The sequence below is a fragment of the Stenella coeruleoalba genome (assembly GCF_951394435.1).
Source record: "Stenella coeruleoalba genome assembly, chromosome: 4".
NCBI classification, from domain to species: Eukaryota; Metazoa; Chordata; class Mammalia; order Artiodactyla; family Delphinidae; genus Stenella; species Stenella coeruleoalba.
The window spans coordinates 71,636,331-71,658,289 of NC_137149.1; the positions used below are offsets into that span (position 1 = coordinate 71,636,331).

General features: G+C 40.6%; 1 protein-coding gene across 1 annotated transcript in view; it reads left to right on the plus strand.

The window, feature by feature from the left end:
- Positions 1–6,922, plus strand: part of SPATA18 (spermatogenesis associated 18) — a gene marked incomplete at its 3' end in the record, with an annotated part of 29,670 nt that extends 22,748 nt beyond the window's left edge. The window contains exons 10-12 of the mRNA XM_079919810.1: positions 1,971–2,094; positions 3,884–3,967; positions 6,797–6,922. Of these exons, the coding sequence (XP_079775936.1) occupies positions 1,971–2,094; positions 3,884–3,967; positions 6,797–6,922 (334 nt within the window). The remainder of the gene's footprint in view (positions 1–1,970; positions 2,095–3,883; positions 3,968–6,796) is intronic.
- Between the last annotated feature and the right edge of the window lie 15,037 nt (positions 6,923–21,959).

A 21,959-nucleotide genomic window follows, 5' to 3' on the forward strand; every position in this document is an offset into this window, starting at 1 on the left:
TAAGATTGTATTAGTTTCACGTCTACAACAATAATGATTCTACATTTGTATATATTGTGAAATGATTATCACCATCAGTCACCATATATAGTTACAAAACTTTTTTTTCTTCCAATGAGAACTTTTAAGATCTATTCTCTAAGCAACTTTCAAATTTGCAATACAGTATTATTAACTATATTGTTAACACTTATACGTCTGCATAACATTTCTTTTGTAACCAGAAGTTTGTACCTTTTGACTTCCCTAACCCATTTTGCCCCCATGTCCAGCAATCACTAATCTGTTTTCTGTATCTGTGAGCTTGGTTTTTGTTTGTTTGTTTGCTTTGGAGTCCACATATAAGTGAGATTGTATGGCATTTGTCTTTCTCTGTCTGACTTATTTCATAATGCCCTCGAGGTCCATCCACGTTGTCTCACTTGACAAGATTTCATTCTCTTTTCTTTAAATAGCAAAATAGTATCCCATTGTATAGATACCACAACTTTATAAACCATTAATCCATCAATGAACACTTAGATGTCCATCTTGGCTATTGTAAATAAAGCCGCAATGAACATGGGGGTGTATATATCTTTTCAAATTAGTGTTTAGTTTTCTTTGGATAAATACCTAGAAGTGGAACTGCTGGATCATATGGTAATTCTGTTTTTAATTGCTTTTTAAAATAAATCTATTTATTTATTTATTTTTGGCTGCTTTGGGTCTTTGCTGCTGCGTGCGGGCGGGCTTTCTCTAGTTGCAGTGAGCGGGGGCTAATGTTCGTTGCGGTGCACGGGCTTCTCATTACGGTGGCTTCTCTTGTTGCAGAGCATGGGCTCTAGGCACGCGGGCTTCAGTAGTTGCGGCACGCGGGCTCAGTAGCTGTGGCTCGCGGGCTTAGTAATTGTGGCTCACGGACTCTAGAGCGCAGGCTCAGCAGTTGTGGCGCACGGGCTTAGTTGCTCCGCGGCATGTGGGATCTTCCCGGACCAGGGCTCGAACCCGTGTTCCCTGCACTGGCAGGCGGATTCTTAACCACTGCGCCATCAGGGAAGTCCCCAGCATGAGAAATCTTATAGGTTGCCTGTGGGACTTAGATGGTCTCTGTCTCTAGCATTTCCCTGAATTACAATTCTTGTAATCCTGAGAAGGAACAAGACTAGTCTTTTTTTTTTTGTCAGTTTAAAAAAATTGAAGTATAATTGATTTACAGTATTGTGTTGGGGTGGCTCCATTGTGCAGTGATAGCACGTTGCACTTCTACAATGCTGTGTTAATTTCTGCTCTACAGCAACGTGATTCAGTTACACATATGCATATCTCTATATACATTCTTTTTAAAATATTCTTTTTCATTATGGTTTATCATAGGATATTGTGTATAGTTCTCTGTGCTCTACAGTGGGACCTTGTTGTTTATCCATCTAAATATACTAGTTTGGGGCTTCCCTGGTGGCACAGTGGTTGAGAGTCCGCCTGCCGATGCAGGGGACACGAGTTCGTGCCCCGGTCCGGGAGGATCCCACATGCCGTGGAGCGGCTGGGCCCGTGAGCCATGGCCACTGAGCCTGCGCGTCCGGAGCCTGTGCTCCGCAACGGGAGAGGCCACAACAGAAAGAGGCCCACATACCGCAAAAAATAAATAAATAAATAAAATAAAATAAAAAATAAATAAATATACTAGTTTGCATCCGCTAACCCCAACCTTCCAGTCCATCCCTCCCACAACCCTTCCCCCACGGCAACCACCAGTCTGTTCTCTATGACATGACTTGTTTTTAGTGAGCCCATGTCGGGTCCTTGTTATCAGTGGTTCCTATTCTAGGAGCCCACAACTATCTCTTTAATAATAGAATCAGGATCCATATTTATCTAAGTGTGAGCAGAATAAAAGATGAGAATTTACACTGATGTCCGCTTCCCTCCCAGTTAGGTTACATAACTGCTTATCTTCTCTTTCTTGTTCTTTTGTGTGTTTAAAATAGGTACCGTCGAAGCTATGACTCCGATTTCACGGCTCCCTTGGTCTTCTATCACGTGTGGCCTGCTCTCATGGAGAATGACTGTGTCATTATGAAGGGAGAAGCTGTCACCAGGAGAGGGGCTTTTGTATGGTGCCCTTGCATAATGACAATTCAGCCCAAGTGTTTGATTCACAAGTTCGAGAACATTTATAAACCCAGAGATTCTATAAAAGAAGTTCATAAAGGGTTATTTGATAAGATTTCGTACAAAGGAGAGGAAAGGGACTGGCTGGGAAAGAACAGATTCTTTTCTTTGATTCTTCTTCATCATTTCCTGACAGTCATTTCTTTGTTTATTGCTTTATTTACAAGATAGAACTGGTCCTATTTGCCTCCTCTGTCTTAGAAATATTATGCTATTATAAGGGCAAAGCCCCTTGAGCTCAACTTTTAGAGGCCCTCTACAGTTCTAAGCATTTAAAAGTGATCGATTAACTATCAGAAAACAATTGGCCCGATTTTTACTGATAGTTCTGTATTTTGGGATATGATGAATGTGTCCTGTTTTTCTCTCCTTGGTACGATGTGTAGGGAGGGGAGGGATGGAGAAAAAGAGGGCGGAGGAGGTGGGGAGAGAAGAGCCAATCAGTTTTGGAGGGTTGCTTCCTATATACATTGGCTGTAGAATGTTTTGAACATGTTAAATAATTGGACAGCCTTCAGAATGGAGTCTTAGGTATGCAAGTGTGTAAGTGTGTGTGTTAAGGTGGGGAGAGGATGTTGGAACTGGTTGCTACGGGTGCTTGGATAGTCTATATTGTGTTCCCATTATGGAGTTTTACCCTGCCCTTCCTAGAAGTTAAGTGAATTCAGGAGAGGAGCTCCCAGGTCCAGAGCAAAGCCACCATCTGGGTGGTCTCAGTTCCTGTTCTCTTTGACCTGGAGGATAGGGGAAGTGCTTCATGGCAGCTTTTCACACATGAAGTGGAGAAGCGGAGTAGTGTATTTAAAAGAACTTAAGCTTAAACATCCCACTGTAGCATAAAGTATCTCAATGAAAATATTCTGTGCTGTAAGAGTTGAGCCCATAGAAACTGGGTTGCATTGACTTGGCAATCGCACGTGCTCTACAATGAATGAACTCATAAAACGTGCTTCTTTGCCCTTACAACAATTACCGTCTGTTAAGGAACTCTTGTAAACTGTCTGCAGTGCAATTTGGAGGGGAGGGAGAGGAAATAGCCACTATTCTTATGTTCTCCATCAAATAGCAAATTGCCTTTAACTTCCTTCTTCTCTCCCCTCCAGTGTGTCACCAATATTCACCCAAGCTTAGACTCCTAAAACAAAGAAAATGCCCTAAAAGCAAGAACCTGGGAAAGGGTTGAATGACGGGAATTGATGAGAAGACTTTGACTAGTAAAATCTCATTATAGGAAATAAAATTTTCTTTTTGTTCATTAACTTAGTTGGACAGTAGGTGGGCCACAGTAGTGATTCATTCACTCACTTATTCATTAATTCATTTTATTCAATAGTTATTTATGACCCAAGCTCTGTGTTTAGGCGCTGGGGATTCAGCAACGAACAAAACAAACACAAATTCCTGACCAGATGGAGCTTACGTTCTCCAACACTTGCAAACTTGAATGTAATTTCTAACAGTTTACTCATCAAAACAAAGTTCCCCTAGCATCATGAATTTGAATATCCCAAAGTTCATTGTAATGGGATTTTATTTGAGAAGTACCCTAGAGCTACTGTCAAATATTGGGCAGCTATAGCAAATGAGTGTACTTATACTGGCGACCAGTAACGGGCAAGTGTAATCATATCAGGAAAACCTCTTGTTCGTTCTATGGGATATGAGTATTGTTTTAAGCCACCTGGGCTTTCACAAACTATTGACTATTTTTCTCTTTCTCTTTTTCTAGTGGAATTCAGTGCGATCTCTAAGTCGATGTCGAAGCAGGAGTTTAAGTCCCATCTGCCCTCGTAGCCGTGTTAGTTTAAGCACGGTATGTATCTGTCTAATCATTTTTACACAAAATCATCTTATGGTTGACGGGTTTTTTTGTCCACAGTCACCTATAAAAGAGGCGAGGATAAGTTTGTAGGTAGAAAGAGAACCTACTACAATCACCCCAGATGGATATTTATACTACCTTGGCTAAGGAATTTATCAGTCTAGAAAGAAGGAAGTAGAAGTAGTTTTTTTCCATTAGTTGAAAGAATAATAGACTTTAGTTATTTCGTGTTTTATTTTTATCTTTAAATGAAAATGGGCTATTAGCTATGAGTGTCCTGAGCAGAGACTAGGACATCTTAGTCAACTGATCTCTGCACACATCAGCCTCTGGTATCTCTAGAACTTCTTGTATGAGTTTGGAGAAATTGCTCAAATGGTCTGGATTTTAATACTGTATAAAGGGCATTGCAGGTCTTAATTTTCCTCCAAACTTCAGAGTAGGAAGAATTAAGATTAGTCTCTGTGTATTCATTCTTAGGATTACTAACACATATATCAAAGAAAAAAATAACAGCAAAAACATCTCTGAAAACTGTGGTTATAATATCCCTAAAAACTAACATTATTATGATTCACCACTGTTCATTCATTCAACACATAATATTTAGTCAATGCCTTTTGAATAGAGATCTAGACCAAGACATGTTAAGATACCAGATAGGCTAACAATTTGCTGCTCCTGCAAATAAAAATTCTTTAAATATTTGTTCAAACTTGTTTTAGGGAGAGTGGTAGAGAAGGCAACTTCTCTGAAATTATCTCTAGCGATGCAACTCTAGCCCTAGACTTCTAAACCCCTCTCAACAAAACATTATGTTTGATAACATTCTTTTTTTTTTTTTTATAAATTTATTTATTTTTGGCTGCATTGTGTCTTCGTTGCTGCATGCGGGCTTTCTCTAGTTGGGACAAGCAGGGGCTACTCTTCGTTGCAATGCACAGGCTTCTCATTGCAGTGGCTTCCCTTGTTGTGGAGCACGGGCTCTAGGCATGCGGGCTTCAGTAGTTGTAGCACACGGGCTCAGTAGTTGTGGCTCGTGGACTCTAGAGTGCAGGCTCAGTAGTTGTAGCACACGGGCTTAGTTGCTCTGTAGCATGTGGGATCTTCCTGGACCAGGGCTCGAACCCGTGTCCCCTGCATTGGCAGGCGGATTCTTAACCACTGTGCCACCAGGGAAGCCCTGATAATGTTCTTATCAAACATTTTTTCCGTTATCGGATGGATGCTAGTGTGTATGTGTGTGTGGGCGATACAGAAATGACTAAAACATGGTTTCCTCCCTGAATGTGTTTCAATATAGGAAGATCAGTATGATTTCAACAAAGTAACTGAATGTTACAGCTGTCGGAGGAGGTAGAGATTCCCTCTGGCTTTAGTTCACGGTGGAGTTGTTATGTGATTTGGCAGAATTTTTGTGGGCTGGGAAACTGGGGACAACTATCCCCATGAAAGAAATGGCCTGAGAATGGAAAGCCATGTGTCAGACACAGTTCTTTAGCTCTTGCTGATTTTAATATAACTTAATTATCCTTATTGCCAAATAGGTATTCACAGTAGGAAAAAGCGAAAGGAGAGTGCATTTAATGGGCTGATAAATGAAAAAGACATATTATGAGTTTTATCCTGGAAGAATCACAATGCTCATTCTAAGAGGAAGTGTTCTGTCAGAAGAAAGAGCCATATTAGACACCTGTGGCACTCACAGCCGTGGCAAGTTTTAACTCTGGACCATCACTGGAAAGCTTAGCAATGGGCAATGTCCCTCTGGAATAAGTACCTGTATATGTTTGAACCCATCCTCTCTTTTTCCTACTTTGTGCCGAGGGAGAGCAAACTTAAGCTTTTGATAGACTAAAGTAGATGCTCAAAGGTGAAGCTGCTGCCCAAATCCTGTCCCTTTCCAGCATCATCTCTTTACGACGAGCCCGGTACAAACATTTTTTTTTTTTTTTTTTGCGGTACGCGGGCCTCTCACTGCTGTGGCCTCTCCCGTTGCGGAGCACAGGCTCCGGACGCGCAGGCTCAGCGGCCATGGCTCACGGGCCCAGCCGCTCCGCGGCATGTGGGATCTTCCCGGACCAGGGCACGAACCCGTGTCCCCTGCATCGGCAGGCGGACTCTCAACCACTGCGCCACCAGGGAAGCCCCCGGTACAAACATTTCTGGTTAATCTGGTTGACTTGTTTGAGACCTCATATCCAGAACAGCTTCCATCTTTGTTAATGTCTATTTATCTAAAGTGCTTGAAAGCTCACAGCAAGAATGACAATTGTGGTCAGTTATTTCCGAGCCATCGCAGGCTTGTAGGTATGGGGGTAGGTTTTCCTCAGTGAAAGCAAAGGTGAGATTTGAAAAATGGCTCTTTTCTGGCTTCCCAGTGACCCTCCTTAATAGGACAGCATTTTGGACACATGACATAATTCATATAAAGGATGTGCCAGAGAGTATTGGATCATTTTAGCTTTCATTAATAATAATAAGTATTTTCTGGAAAGCATAGACTTCAGTATGGCCAGTGAGCATCCAGTCTCAAAGTGTTTAGCAACCACTAAAAACAACCACAGCAACAAAAACCAATAAACAACTAGGCCACGGAGCTCAGCTTTTAGTTAATAATATAATTTAAGCTAAGTTGAGTGTCCATTTACTTCAGGAAGTATAAAAGGAATCACAGCGCTCAACCTTAGGGGGAAACCATCATAGTTCTAAACTGCTTCAGATAAACTCTTAGGTGGTCTTAGGAAAAAAACATCAAAAGGATTCTTTCTTTGAGCTCCATCTACTGTGTCATTCGCACTACATTTTTATATTTTCCAGATATCTCGAAGCCGGAGTCCTTCTCCAATAAGGTGTGGATTGCCAAGTAAGTCGGATGGTCTAGATGGAACAAAGTTTCTGCTTTTTATTGTTGCTTTTCGAGCTCAGCATCGTGCAGCAAAGTGAATGTTTTGCTCCTTGGAGAACATTTCTCACCTCCACTTCACACCTTTTATTTCTGGGCCTTCTTGCGGATGGTACCACAGCAGGTGCCGTGGGTGACACCGGAAGAGGCTCTCATGGAGAGATTTGATTGATGTAAACTTAGATTAACCATCCACCTTTCTTTTAGGTCTTCCCAAAAGAAATGGACCATAATAATGAACCATTTACTTTTCTCCCTAGGGTTTTAAAACCACCAGCCATGTTCCTCTGCCCAGGACGTCTGCAACGGCCAACTTACCCAGTGCCTCCACCTGCCTGCTGTCTGCCTCAGACCTCACTAAAATAATGTGAAAAGGCAATTCTGTGTATCACTTCACACAGAGAGTTAAATGTTTTGGCTTAGCGCATTTGTACAGATATATAGCATTTTATTTTATTTTATAGATACAGATTCCATTAATTTGATAAAAAACAATTGCCTAGGGCTTCCCTGGTGGCACAGTGGTTGAGAGTCCTCCTGCTGATGCGGGGGACACGGGTTCGTGCCCCGGTCCGGGAGGATCCCACATGCCGCGGAGCGGCTGGGCCCGTGAACCATGGCCGCTGGGCCTATGCGTCCGGAGCCTGTGCTCCGCAATGGGAGAGGCCACAACAGTGAAAGGCCCACGTACAGCAAAAAACAAAAAAACAACAAAAAAACACAATTGCCTAGGTATTTAGGATCATATTCATTTGAAGCAAAGTCCATTACACAGGTTCAGGATTCTCATCCTGAAATACGAGGCTCTTTTATAGCAACTACAAGAACTAAAGTGGAAAATCTTTACCGTGCTGAGTCCAAAAGACAAGAGGAGTCATTTCAGTTTATAAACTGATCATAAATATTATAATTGCTGGTTTTAGCTTTAACTGGAAAACAATCTGGGGTGTTTTAATTTTCTTTGGGGGTTTGGAAGACAGCCCTAGTCTCAGGTTGGGGAACTTATAGCATAGCAGTGACTTCAGGCTAAAGGTAGGTGATGATGATTTAGGAGAATATAGTTCATTGGCCTGCTTCTCTTTTCTTACTGTGAAGTGCCCAGTGTGGCTGAGTTGAGCACTGTTTGTTGAAGCTACTTACTTGAGAGAATTCTCTTGCTTCATAAATGCTGAGCTGTGATTTGGATAGAAGCCAGTTTGGAGATAACTGTTAATTACCTTGTGTTTATCTCCCGGGAATATTTCGGGCAGTTTTAATGTACGTGTGAAATATAAAAGCTTCCTGGGACACACCCTTTACCTATTCCACCTGGTTGTTTACAAACTCAGACCGCGTAAGAACTCCATCTGACTAAAAACACTTAAACTCAAGGCTAAAAGCTAAGGGTACCATTTATGGATTTTAAATTGAATGTCTACCCCTTGATTTCTTCACTGTGAAGTACTGTTGAAAAAGTTCACATTCAAGATTATAATGGAATGTTGCTTTCTCAAGATGAATACTGTTCTTTCTGTTTTTTTTTTTTAAATTCTTTTCACTTTAATGCTGGTTTTAAACACAAGCTTTGCAAATGACAGCTTTTGCTGTGTGCCTTTTAGAGAGAAGCGCTGAACTGGTCACAACTCAGTTTGTGTAATCTCAGCACCAGGACCAGCACCTGGGGCTTTTTAGGTGAAAACAAACAAACCAAAAACCCCCCAAAAAAACAAAAAAAATCTTCTCTAAAGCATCTTGCCTCTTGTGCTGGGACACAGGGATGGGGAGAGACCTCCCCAGTCTCCACCCTTTGGGTCTAATGGTCACCAACTCATTCTGAAGCGTGAACTTAATTGTTCTCCCTCTGCGTTTATGTAATCATCACTTTGAGGCAGGGCCGCGTGCTGGAAGGAGAACCCAGTGCCCAGGTAACTCCAGTTCTGACTTGGTCATCAGCTGGCTTGGTGGCCTTAAGCAAGTTACTGCGTCTCTCTGAGCCTCAGTTTCACTGCATAGCGAGGGTGGATGGGATCAGTGGTTCTCTCAACCCTCCCGGACTCACGCCCTCTTTCATAACAAATATTTTATTTTGGCTATTCTGAAATGATGTTCAAAGTTAATATGATTTATAGGCATATATACTTTTAAACAATGAATATAGTACTTGAACTGTAATATAAATCGGAAAAAAGGAAAGCAGTTTTTAATAAAATAGAACGTATTTCAACAAAAATGCTTGGGTATGACTATCCCGGAAGATAAAGTCATCAGACGCTTACGCCTTTATGTAGAATTACTAGCTACAAGTGCAGATCAATGTGCGTTGTACTGGCAATATCATAAACACTAATGTCATGGGTTTTCTGAAATGGTGAAAAACTCTTGGTAAAGTTTTGAACAAAAACTTACAGCTGTGCCTTAATTTACATAGTAAATGCATTCCTGGAGAAGCTGGTGTATATTAAAACCATAGAATGTGTTATATGTTAAAAGGTCTTTTCTAAAATCTCACTAAATAATGAGAATGCCTACATATCAGAATTTTTTTAGGAGTGAAATATGGGAATGCATCTGATTGGGAAAAAGGTCACATGTACTCCGTTTATTTGCTTTGTACCCTGTCTGGCCACTTGCCATTTCTCAAGTCTCTGATTTGATCCATAATTGCACAGGCCATGGCAGTTAGTCTAGACTAATTCTTGGAAAGGATCCACAAAACCAAGGGAGGCTGACCTCTACTCATTTCATCAGGGTGTGCACCTTAACCTTGGTGACTTTGACAAGTGATAAACTCTTTCTTTGTAACCTGGATACATGTTCGTTTTTGTATTATCAGTTTAACATCTAATCATGAAATTAAGAAAAAAAGTGCTTCTGTACTTGTAGGTTCTTTGCAATGAACTGCTTTCCTTGCAGACTCCCTTCACCCATCTCCATTTTCTGAGGTCTGAACCAGGGCCACAAATTCCCTCAATAAATATCAATGGTGCCTCTGCTCTGGGGTTGACTCCATGATGCTGTGATTCCGTGCTGCAGCTTAATCATCAGCTTCAGGTTATTTTATTCACAATTCATTGTCTTCATAGTCAAGACACTCTCTGAGGAGTTCTATACTGTTTTTATGTACATTATTTCAGTTTCTCCCCACGAGAAATCCAGGTTGTCTTCAGTGTAAAATAGGTTAGGAACCTGTTCCTCCAATACACCATGTGGTCTTCTTCCAAGCCTTTTTATTTCAGAATAACATTCTCTCCTGTTTTCTTTTGTTCCTCCATGGCCTATAGCATCAGTTCGTTTGTTTATTGGTTTGTTCGTTCCTTCATTCATTCATACATTCACAAGTTCATTGAGCACCTCCCGTGTGCTAGATACAGTATGTACTGCTAGGGATGTAGTGATGGACACGGTTCGGGCTCTCCTGGAGCTTAATGTCATGTCCAGTTGCATTCCTTTGTGTTTTTCCTGTCGTAGAGAGCATATATGATGGAAGAAAGAAAAAAAAAATACAGCCAGTAGAGCAAATTTAAAAGAGAGAGTGCCACATATCAATTGAAGAATTCATTTGGGGGGCAAATACCTATATATAAGAAAGTTATGCAAGACAATGGGAGAAATATGGTGAACTCCACAAAAGAATGTAACTCAGTTATGTCATCCGCAGGTGAATTACTCAGTCTTTTTACAAGTATCTACTGAAACTATAATCCTAAGATCATCATCAACCATAAAATGAGTGTGGGGGGAGGGGCCCAGAGATCCAGCTAATACTTCCAATTACCGCAGTGTGTCCTCCACCTGCCATATTCCTAAGAAATGGCAAGTTGCAGAGCATTATAATTCACTTTTAGGCACCTGCAAATCCTTCCCAAGGCAGATTGCTGCCAATAGTGTTCTATAAAGTTTGGGTTGAATGGAAGACTTCTTAGTAGTATGGCTTTGAATAATATCATACCTATAGTTAAGGGTAATGTGTTATGGAGATTTTAAGAAGCTAGCATTCCAAACTGCATTAGGTCATTGAAATGTGAGCCCAGGAACCATACGGGTAAGTGACATTCCGCATATGCCATTTAAATACCAAAACGGTGAAGGCTGTTGGCCTTAATACATTGAGTGAATAGGGGCATCAAAAATGAAGCAGGAACTAATTTTCTTTCAAATGCAGTGTGATGCGATAATTTCACGCTTAAAAAATTGACCCCCATGGGCTTCCCTGGTGGCGCGGTGGTTGAGAGTTCGCCTGCCGATGCAGCGGACAAGGGTTCGTGCCCCGGTCCGGGAAGATCCCACATGCCGCGGAGCGGCTGGGCCCGTGAGCCATGGCCACTGAGCCTGCGCGTCCGGTGCCTGTGCTCCGCAACGGGAGAGGCCACAACAGTGAGAGTCCTGCGTACCGCAAAAAAATAAAAAATAAAAATTGCCCACTGGGTGCCAGCATGAACATCATACTTTCCATAGTATTACTGGCAATTAGTGTATCAAAACCAGGCAGCCAACAAACACATGGAAGGATGCTCAACATCACTAATCATTAGAGAAATGAAAATCAAAACTACAATTAGATATCACCTCACACCAGTCAGAATGACCATCATCAAAAAAATCTACAAACAATAAATGCTGGAGAGGACGTGGAGAAAAGGGAACCCTCTTGCACTGTTGGTGGGAATGTAAATGAATACAGCCACTATGGAAAACGGTATGGAGGTTCCTTAAAAAACTAAAAATAGAACTACCGTACGACCCAGCCATCCCACTACTGGGCATATACCCTGAGAAAACCATAATTCAAAAAGAGTCATGTACCACAATGTTCATTGCAGCTCTATTTACAATAGCCAGGACATGGAAGCAACCTAAGTGTCCATCAACAGATGAATGGATAAAGAAGATGTGGCACATATATACAATGGAATATTACTCAGCCATAAAAAGAAACGAAATTGAGTTATTCGTAGTTAGGTGGATGGACCTAGAGACTGTCATACAGAGTGAAGTAAGTCAGAAAGAGAAAAACAAATACCATATGCTAACACATATATATGGAATCTAAAAAAAAAAAAGGTTCTGAAGAACTTAGGGTCAGGACAGGAATAAAGACGCAGACGTAGAGAATGGACTTAAGGATACGGGGAGGGGGAAGGGTAAGCTGGGACGAAGTGAGAGAGTGGCATGGACATATATACACTACCAAATATAAAATAGATAGCTAGTGGGAAGCAGCTGCATAGCACAGGGAGATCAGCTCGGTGCTTTGTGTCCATCTAGAAGGGTGGGATAGGGAGGGTGGGAGGGAGACGCAAGAGGGAGGGGATATGGGGATATGTGTATACGTATATCGGATTCACTTTGTTATAAAGCAGAAACTAACACACCATTGTAAAGCAATTATATTCCAATAAAGATGTAAAAAACCCCAAAAACAAACAAAAAAACCAGGCAGGTAACTCTATTTGTTATTGGGTGAGCAACAAAAAATATGATAAATGGGCATATTATAGCTTTATTTCAATATAGTTTAAGCCATAATTTTAGGATACAACCAAAATAATGTCTTGAAATGTGATGTGAAATATATTTTGGAAAAGGTAGTAATCGGATAATTGTCAGAAGCTCTTGAATGCCATTTGATGAATTGGTCCCTTTCACAATTAATTTCTGATGTTGGGATGCTGGGCAGATGTGGCATTATACACCCCTCTTACTTGCTTCTATCTTAGACCAGGGAACAAAGTTCAGAGCTGTGTCTTCAGAATAACAGACTTTAGGATTGGCCTGGCTCTGTGGGTCACAAAGTTGAAATGAGAATGGAAACAGTTATTCGTTCATTCATCATTGATTCATTTAGGAAGCATTTGTCTATGCTTTTTTTTAAAAAAAATTTATTTATTTTTGGCTGCATTGGGTCTCCGTTGCTGCATGAGGGCTTTCTCTAGTTGCAGTGAGCAGGGGCTACTCTTCTTTGTTGTGCGTGGGCTTCTCATTGCGGTGGCTTCTCTGGTTGCAGAGCATGGGCTCTAAGTATGTGGGCTTCAGTAGTCGTGCTTAGTTGCTCCATGGCACGTGGGATCTTCCCAGACTAGGGACTGAACCCATGTCCCCAGCATTGGCAAGCGGATTCTTAACGACTGCGCCACCAGGGAAGTCCCTTGATGTGTGTTAAATGATGTTCCAGTCATGGTGTTAGGAGGTTTTGGAGTCTTTTCAAGAAGTCATATGGATGGAGAGGGAGATGAAGGACTATTAGGACCTTTAGCATGTGATTAGGGTTGGCAGGATATATAATGGAATTTTACCCTTTGAATGGGATGGTCAAGGGCATGAAAACCAAGTTACACCTATTACACTCTTGAGTTTGGCACCAGTAGAGTTTTACTAGGCAGGAATCTGTGTTTCCAGAAGGCGGCTTCATCTTAGAAATGGTTGCTTTAGACTGGATATTTGTGTCCCCGCAAAATCCATATGTTGAAACCTAAACCCCAATGTGATGGTGTTTGGAGATGGGGGCTTTGGGAGGTGATTAGGTCATGAGGGTGGAGCCTTCATGAATGTGATTAGTGCCTTTATAAAAGAGACCCACTCGAGCTCCCTCAGCCCTTCTGCCATGTAAGGACACAGCAAGAAGATGACCGTCTATGAACCCAAAAGCGGGTTCTCACCAGACACTGAAGCTGCTGACACCTTGATTTTGGACAACCCAGCCTCCAGAACTGTGAGAAATAAGTGTTGAGTAAGCTCCCACTCTATGCTATTTTTGTTATGGCAGCCTGAACAGACTAAGATAATGGTTATCTTTATCTAAGACCCGTTTGTATCCATTCTATCCTGTTGTTTATGACAACTCTCTGCTGTATATCACTGGCCTGGATGTGATGTCACTGATTTCTGACCTTTCTTGGTTTGATTTGAAATTGCCTAACTGAAAATAAAAAGGGTTGGGAGTGGAGGGAGGAAAAATAAAAGAAAAATTTTCAGGTTTTCTTTCATTGGAAAAATAAATTTCTTCTGATGTTAAGAAGAGTGATGGCATCCTTTAATACATATGCTTCATATTGATAATTTGACAGAAAGCTTAAGATGTTTCTCAGAATAGCCTTTGCAGAATACAAGTAACTAGTACTTAATCCAACATTTTTTATGTGCCAGATGTTGTGCTAAGCATTATTAAACCCATTTTACAGATGGGGAAGCTAAGGTTAAGTTATTAAGTAACCTGACCCAGGTCACGAAGCACGTAAATATTGGAGCAAAAGTTCAACCCAGGTTTTCTGATGTTGAACCCCACCCTCTTCTCCCTGATTCTACAGAATGTTAATAAGATGTGAACTGAAAAAATGTGTCCTGTGGCCAACTAAGTTTGGAAAATAATGTGTTAAGTGTGATTCGAACAAATCTCTATAGGACTTCAGAGCCTTTAATCTACTGTTTGTGGGGAACTTCAAGGAGAATGTCATGTGCAGACTCTCCAAATTTATTTTGCCATGGAAACCTTTTTTTTCATGGAATTCTTGAAGAAGTACGGTTCTAGAAGACCTGTTTCAGGAAACTCTTCCTAAGACCTATTGGTTTTCTAGAATTACAGATGCTGCTCACCACTGGGAGTTAGATTTTATGAACTTTTACAAGTGAACGAAGAATTCTGACTCTGATAAACAGACTTTTCACTCAATAAATTCATTATGGAATAAAAGGCTCAAAATGGAAATCTCTTATTTATCCCTATTCTTTATACTTCTGCTTATCTTTCCCTTTTGCCTTATTTGCTTCACCCTTCTATCAAGTGTATCATAAAATAAAATTCCCTTGAACCCAGTATTTATGTCAGTGTTGCTTTTCCAGCATTCATGTTTCTCCTTCAGTCCCTCACATGTTATGCCTTTGCATCTTTACTTCTATTTTCTCTTTCTTATTCTCTTCTGCTTTATCAGGGTTTTGTTTTCCTAGTTAGTCTCTCTAATGTAAATCTATTTACATTTCTTAAAAACAGGTACCTAACCTTTAATGTAATTATGAATCAGTGAAAGAGACAAATGGATATTATTCAAAATTAGAACCCACTGAATAGCATTCCCTATAAAGATGAATTTGTATCCTGATTCATATAATGCATGCACTTTATGAAATTTTAAAATAACTATTTTCTAAACTTTTGCATATTTGGGTTATTAAAAATGACAATTCTTAACTTATGTGTAACTTCCAATAAGTCTGAGTTGTGATTATACTTACATCTGAAGTCACTTCAATAAAAATGTTGATTAATATTTCCCCAATTTGTTTGATGATGAAAATCACTTGGCATACTTATCAAAGATAGATTCTTGGACTCTACTCCAAGCATACTGAATCAGAATCTCCAGGGGCATCTGTATTTTTAACATTGGCAGACAAGTTTGAAAAGCACTGCCCTCGATCCAGATTTAATGACTCACAAGGAGAATATTGCAGAAGTAATTTATTGCATGTATTATGCTGTCCTTAAATTTCTAAATGGAAAATAATATATTAATTTCAAAGCCTCTGAGAATATTATTTGCCCTACTCCAGTAATAGGTAAGTTACTGAAAATTTAGTATATGTATTCTTGATCTGTGTACATACATATAAAAAGATTGCTATATAATTAGATTTTCAATAAAAGAAAGAGGAGGACAAAAAAGAATAGAAATTTTATTTTTCTTCCCTAGAGGTTAAAAAATGTCCTTTCTTGTGTTTCGTATTTGGATAGCCTCTTTGTTGAGCTGTCGGAATGTGTATTTCATAAGTCATTCCCTTCTACCTGTTAGAAACACAGTTTCTAAACTGTGTTAGAAACACGGAATAACGAGTCCCCATTGGCCACAGTTTGCCTACTCGTGGTTGTCTGCCAAATGGAGCTTGTCACCTGGATGATTCAGACTTTGGAACAGTTTTATGATTATTCACATGAATCTCTAGAGAAAATCTAAAATAGAGTGAAACTGACATCCAAATATTAGACCTCACAGGTGGCCCACCTCAACTGGAATTTTCCCAAACATTAAATAGAAGAGAGACATTTGGCTTTTTCTGTTTACTCACCAAATGTTCCAAAGAGAAGATTGGAAATGAACCTGTTTCAGTTTCTATTCGTAAAATCTAAAGCACTTTTTCTGTTTTCAGAGCGCAATATAATCTCTCATCACTAGTGTCTTAGTGTTGAAAATTAGGTTCTCAAAATCTCCAAGAAAGAGATATTGATACAGAGGGGCTAAATGTAACTTCAAATTGAATATGCCAGTATTTGAAATACATGGTGCTTTCGTGGAAATAATGATAGATTTTTAAATTTTTTCTTAATGTTTTCCTTGTTTGGTTCAGCTTTTCTTCATTGAATAGCTAGAAGTGGCCTTGTAAAACAAAACAACACTGATTATTGGAAATAAAAGTTGCAATATTTGGGGGGGGGGCAGGGTAATCCCTTTGTCCTTAACCAATTTGATCCACAATTAAAGGAAATTGTGGGACATAAATCAATTCCAATCTTGAGGTCTCTTTAGTTAGCGTAGGCCTGGGAAATGTATGAACAGCCACCAGATGGCAATGTTGCTTAAGAAATAGGCCACTCTCCCTCAGTACTAAGACAAACTGGGAAATAGCGATTCCTTAGGTAAAATCTATAACAATGACCAGTTTTACTGCTCTCCATAAATTTAGAGAATAAGTTAAATTGATGGAGGATGGCCATGCATAAAATACAAAAAGTGTGATAGAAAATGTGAAGTGTTAAATAGCTATCATTATACCTAATAAAGTATTTATGTATTTGATCCCCAAGGCCTGGGAAGAAATTCCTCTGCTAAAACAAAGCTTTCTGTGTGTTAATTTTTAAATTTCCTTATGCAACCTACCACCACCATCTTGTTAGCTTGGAGTTCTTAATGAGGCATGACTCAGTTTGTTAATAAATATTTTGAATATAGTTCTTTGCTTTTAAACATGGAATAGGAGAAACTGAAGGTTTAATCATCCTTGAAGGTTTCCAAACTTTTTCAGATTGTTAGCTTTTCCCATGGCCCAAACTCCCCAGGTCTGTCCTGAGCAGGGAGGTCAGTTTCAGAGACCCTTAGGGTTATTCCAAGCAAATATTTCAGTTTTCACCTGGAAGATGGAATAATATTGCTGAGAAACTCTCTTAAGAAATTACAGGAACTCACAAGAATAATATGGGAGCGTTTGAAAAAGGTCACAAATGAAAGGAAGAAAATTCTATAGCATTAATTAAAACTATTTACTTAAAAAATAAATTTTGAAGAAGTAGAAATGTTTCCTGTCAAAAATGTAGATTTCCAGGATGGGGGGTGGGAGGAGATAAATTAGGAGTTTGGGATTAACATATACATACTACTACATATAAAATAAACCAGGACCTACTGTATAGCACAGGGAAATATACTCAATATCTTGTAATAATTTATAGTGGAAAAGAATCCGAAAAAGAATATATACGCATAACTGAATCACCTTGCTGTATACTTGAAACTAACACAACACTGTAAATTAACTATACTAACACAACACTGTAAATTAACTATACTAACACAACACTGTAAATTAACTATACTTCAATTAAAAAATGTAGATTTGCATTTTAGCTTCTCTAGACGCGCTTTGGTATTTTTTTTCTATTTTCTTTTTTAACATATAATTTTTTCTGAGAGCATTGATCTTAAAATTTATGTCTTTAAGGTCAGTGAATGTATCAGTTAAATATTCCTTCTGCCAATGACCACACACCTAAGTTTAAGTGAAAATTCTAGTCTCCAAACAAAATTTTACAAAGGATTTTATACATCCCCCTCCTTCACTGAGGCTTTAATCCAGGTCTTTAGGCTCTGTATCACCTGGGTCAGACTTTTGGGTGAGGGGATCAAATCCCCAATTTTTCCGCTATCCTCAGAGATATAACAGTTTCAGGATATTGTCACTGATGGCTGGGAAAGGAAACTCTTCCTTGGTGTGCGTTTATTATCAATAACAAGGATGCTGTTAATTGATGCTACAAGCCATCAGGAAGCCAAGAGCTTATTTGTATTTAGTTTTAACAACAGAGCATCCATCTACTTAGTATTTAATTTTAATAAATAGACATTGTGCATGGTCCCAGGAGGACAGAAGTCACTGTGGGTAAGGTACCTATCTCTCTTAAACCAGAATAGTGTAATAGTGACTTTGCCCCAGAGTCAATCCAGGAAATGGAAAGGAAAAGTTCTGAGTGTTAAAGATATAAGGAAAAGGGGTTAGGATTAAAGAAGAAGTTGAAGGGGGTCTGTTTCCAAGGACATCTCTTTGTTACTAGTTTTGCTTCTGGAGCTGTGTCTATCAAGAAGTCGAGGAGAGGTGAAAACAGGATGTCGGCGTTCAGTGGTGCAGATTTTGCTTTTCCCAACCCCAGGGAGCTCCTCTCACTTGGATCACTGCTATTCAAAGTGCCAATCAACAAGGAGCTGGGACCTGATTGTAAATCAATGAACTGCTTCCTTTGTTGAGAAAGTTTTGCTATGGGAAAAAAAAAAAAAAAAAAGCTGCACTAAACAGCATGCTTAGGGATAGAGTTGATTTAAATTCTGATGCAAGCTCCTTATTTAATGGTGGACCTAAAATCAATAGCTTGTGGGCTGATAGCAGTCCTGAGCAGCACCGATTAGACTCTGATGAGAGCAGTGTTCCCTAGAATTGTGCATTGCCCAACAGTGAACCTTATCCAGCAAACTTGCATAAGAGAAAGTGGCTCTAGTATTGGTTTAGTAGCATCTTCAAAGTTCCTGGAAGGCCTCATATAGAAGAGATTATCAGAACCATTTTTGCTGTTCCCCTGCTGAGGGGAAATAAACCATATTCTTCAAACGGGGCTTCTCCCTTTCTTCTGAGATGCTTTAGGAAGAGAAATATGCACAGGATCTGGACTAGGGTGAGGCAAGCCGTTGCACTGGGTACCAAAAACTCAGTAATAAAATAACATTTTAATGCAATATTAAAAAAAAGTCAAAGTTAATGAAAAAAATCCATGACGAACAAAGAACTTGCACTTTAAATAAAGATAGGGATGATATTGATAATACATTCTTTTGAATTCTGAATGCATGCTTTGAATTGTCTGCAGATTAATTCAATATGGCTAGTATCTCTGGGCTTTGATGAGAGAATCTCATTGTGATCTGTATCTGTTCAAGAAATCAGTTTGGAAACAAAACAAGACCAAAAGTAACAGGTCTCTTGGAACACATGAAACTGCATTTATCAGCAACTTTTCTCTGTAGCCACAAAAATAAAAAATGCTAGATCTAAGAAATAATGAGGGTTTGCCCAATTTCAGTTTCTGATCACATGAACTTTGTTACACAGGTCTGATCAATACACTTCCTTTTAATCCTAGGCGTATTTCAGACCAACATGGACATTGGGATGGAGGTGCCCGTCTGATGTGTGGACATCCGTACTGGTGGACCTAAAAGGCATTTCTAGTCAAGCGTACAGTGAATAAAAATTTAAAGACATTTAACAACTTAGAAACTGTTATTTGAGCAAAATATAATCTCTGACCTTCACACTGAACGAGAACATCTTGTGTCAGGAAGAGAGACATTTCCTTGGAAAAGTCAAAGATGAGGGGGAGTTGTTAATTACTGGATGTAATCCCATTGTCTGTTCTTTGATGGGGTTTTCTGAAATACTTATCTTGTTTGGCTTTAGTCTCTGTGGACTGGAGAGTTGCCTTAAGAAGAGTTAGCCCTCCGTCAATTACAGGATGGTGCAGAGTACACTAGCACTTGAGTGATCTCTGCTTTGAAGAACAATAAGAACTTCATAAAGAAACTTTGGAAAGTCATTCCCTTTGGAGATAATACCCATGTCCTGCTAAGCCTCCTCTCTTGGAACACCCCTTTCCCCAGAGCCACAAATAAATTTAAATGAACTTGTTAATTTCTAAATATTCTTAATTATGACAATAGAGTCATTGAAAACAAAAGAAAGCTTATTCTTTCCTTCTTCTTATGAACCTGCAGATCTATGTTTGCTTAAAACCCCGAGGGACAACAAGAATGCTCTGTTTTCTTTTTTTTTTTTTTTTTTTTGCGGTACGTGGGCCTCTCCCTTTGCGGAACACAGGCTCCGGACGCGCAGGCTCAGCGGCCATGGCTCACGGGCTCAGCCACTCCGCGGCATGTGGGATCTTCCCGGACCAGGGCATGAACCCGTGTCCCCTGCATTGGCAGGCGGACCCTCAACCACTGCGCCACCAGGGAAACCCTGTTTTGATTTTTATATTTGGAAGTAGAGGACCAGGACCAATCTTGGGCTGCTGCTAGTCAGACTGACCATGAACTAGGGTATCAGCAGAGCAAGGTCACCTCCCAAGTAAAATAACTTAGTGTCTGTTACTTTCAAAAAGCATTATAAGTAGCTTTAGGGAAAAAAAATCAGAATTTTGTTGGACTTCCTCAAGCTTTTAGACTGTGAAAAAAATTGAATTGTAAATGGGTGGAGGGGATGCGTCATAATTTCTTCAAAGTTTAAGGTCTTTGAAGAAAAAATAACATGTACGGGGCAAAACATGAAGCCCATCTGTCCACTGAGGCTTTTCGAGAAGATGGTCAGCTTGCACGTTTCCCACAGCTACTGTGCTCGCCTCTCTTCAGAATTTCCCACATGGGAGGGGACTGGTTTTGTTACTAGAAACTCTGACCGGAAAAGAAGTTCTCGATGTCTGGACAATTCCCTTTCCTCTTGCTCTTTACTGCCCATGTGATGGTCCTGGCTGCCAGCAGAAGCCCTCTCCACAGGACCCCTGGCAGGGAACTCACTTCAGTACCAGCCTCAACCCCACAGCATTTGTCTGAGGAGGGAATTCTAGCCACAGAGGCAGCTTTGCACACGGTGTCTCTGAGCCTTGCGGGAGCCACACCAACGAATGTGGACACTGAATGGGGACTAGTGTGGCACTGTTTGCATAAATAGAATACTTCTCCAGGTTTTACTGAGAGAAGAGAGCTGGGTTATCCACTCCATCACTTTTCCTCGGGCTCAGCTTTGAGCGCAGCAGACTGCCGATGCCCTGTGCAAAACGCAGGGCCAGAGTGACCGAGGGAGGTTGGGAGGTGATGTGAGGACAATACTTTTTCACTGGGCTGCTTCCTCTGCTGGTATATGACTCAGAGACAGGCATTCCAGAGCCAGCCGAGTGAGAGATTCTGTCAACTGCTCACAAACACATGGACACACACCCTGTACTGCATGCAAACGTGTGCTGATAAAGGTTGGAGTCTTGGCTGGGGGCAATTTTACTCTGAATATGTAAAGTCTGCCTGCTGGGACCCTGCCTCAGAGAGGAAGTGTCCAGAGAAAGTCTACCCCAGGCCATGACTCTTTGAAAAAAAATTCACTCATGTCTCATGAAGTAAAGTATTTGCTCTTACTGAGAGTAGCATGAGAATTGAGTTGATGCCAGTTTTTAGATAACTGTCAGTCCAGAAACTTCAGAAGTGGGTTGCAATGATTCCTGTGAGAGAAAAAAGTCTTCCCAGGAGTTTGCCCTCTCAAAGTCAAATGAAGTGTCTGGGGGTGTTCTAGCTTTCTGAGGCCTGTCCTTGGTGGTTCTCTTCCTCCTGGGAGCATGGGAGAAGTGACACGGGGCCTCACACAGCTGCAAGTAGAGGTTTGCTCAGGGACCATGTTGTACTCAGGCAGCCCTGTCCAGAGCTTGGGAGGTTTCTGACAGGTCTCAGGCCAACCCCACATCTCAGGGAGGTGGGAGACTTCACCCCAAGGATCCGAGTCTCCAGCCTGGAGACATTGGATGGATGAGAACTTCCACCATTGCCCCACAGGGTGTGTTAGAGGAATGACCTCATCCACAGGTGGCTCCTCCTGCAATTATGTTGGGGCTGGAGGATGGTCACTAGCTAGAGCTGTGCAGGGCCTGGTTTCTGTTGAGGAATGCCGGGCCTTGCAGGGAGATCTGTCAGGAACAAGAGAATACAGAAGGAAGACAAGAAGGGACTCCCTGATGGTGGCCCCTGCGGAGGTACCATCTTGAAGAAATGTGGCGTCAGTTTGGGTTCCTTACCTTCTCTCCTTTCCTTT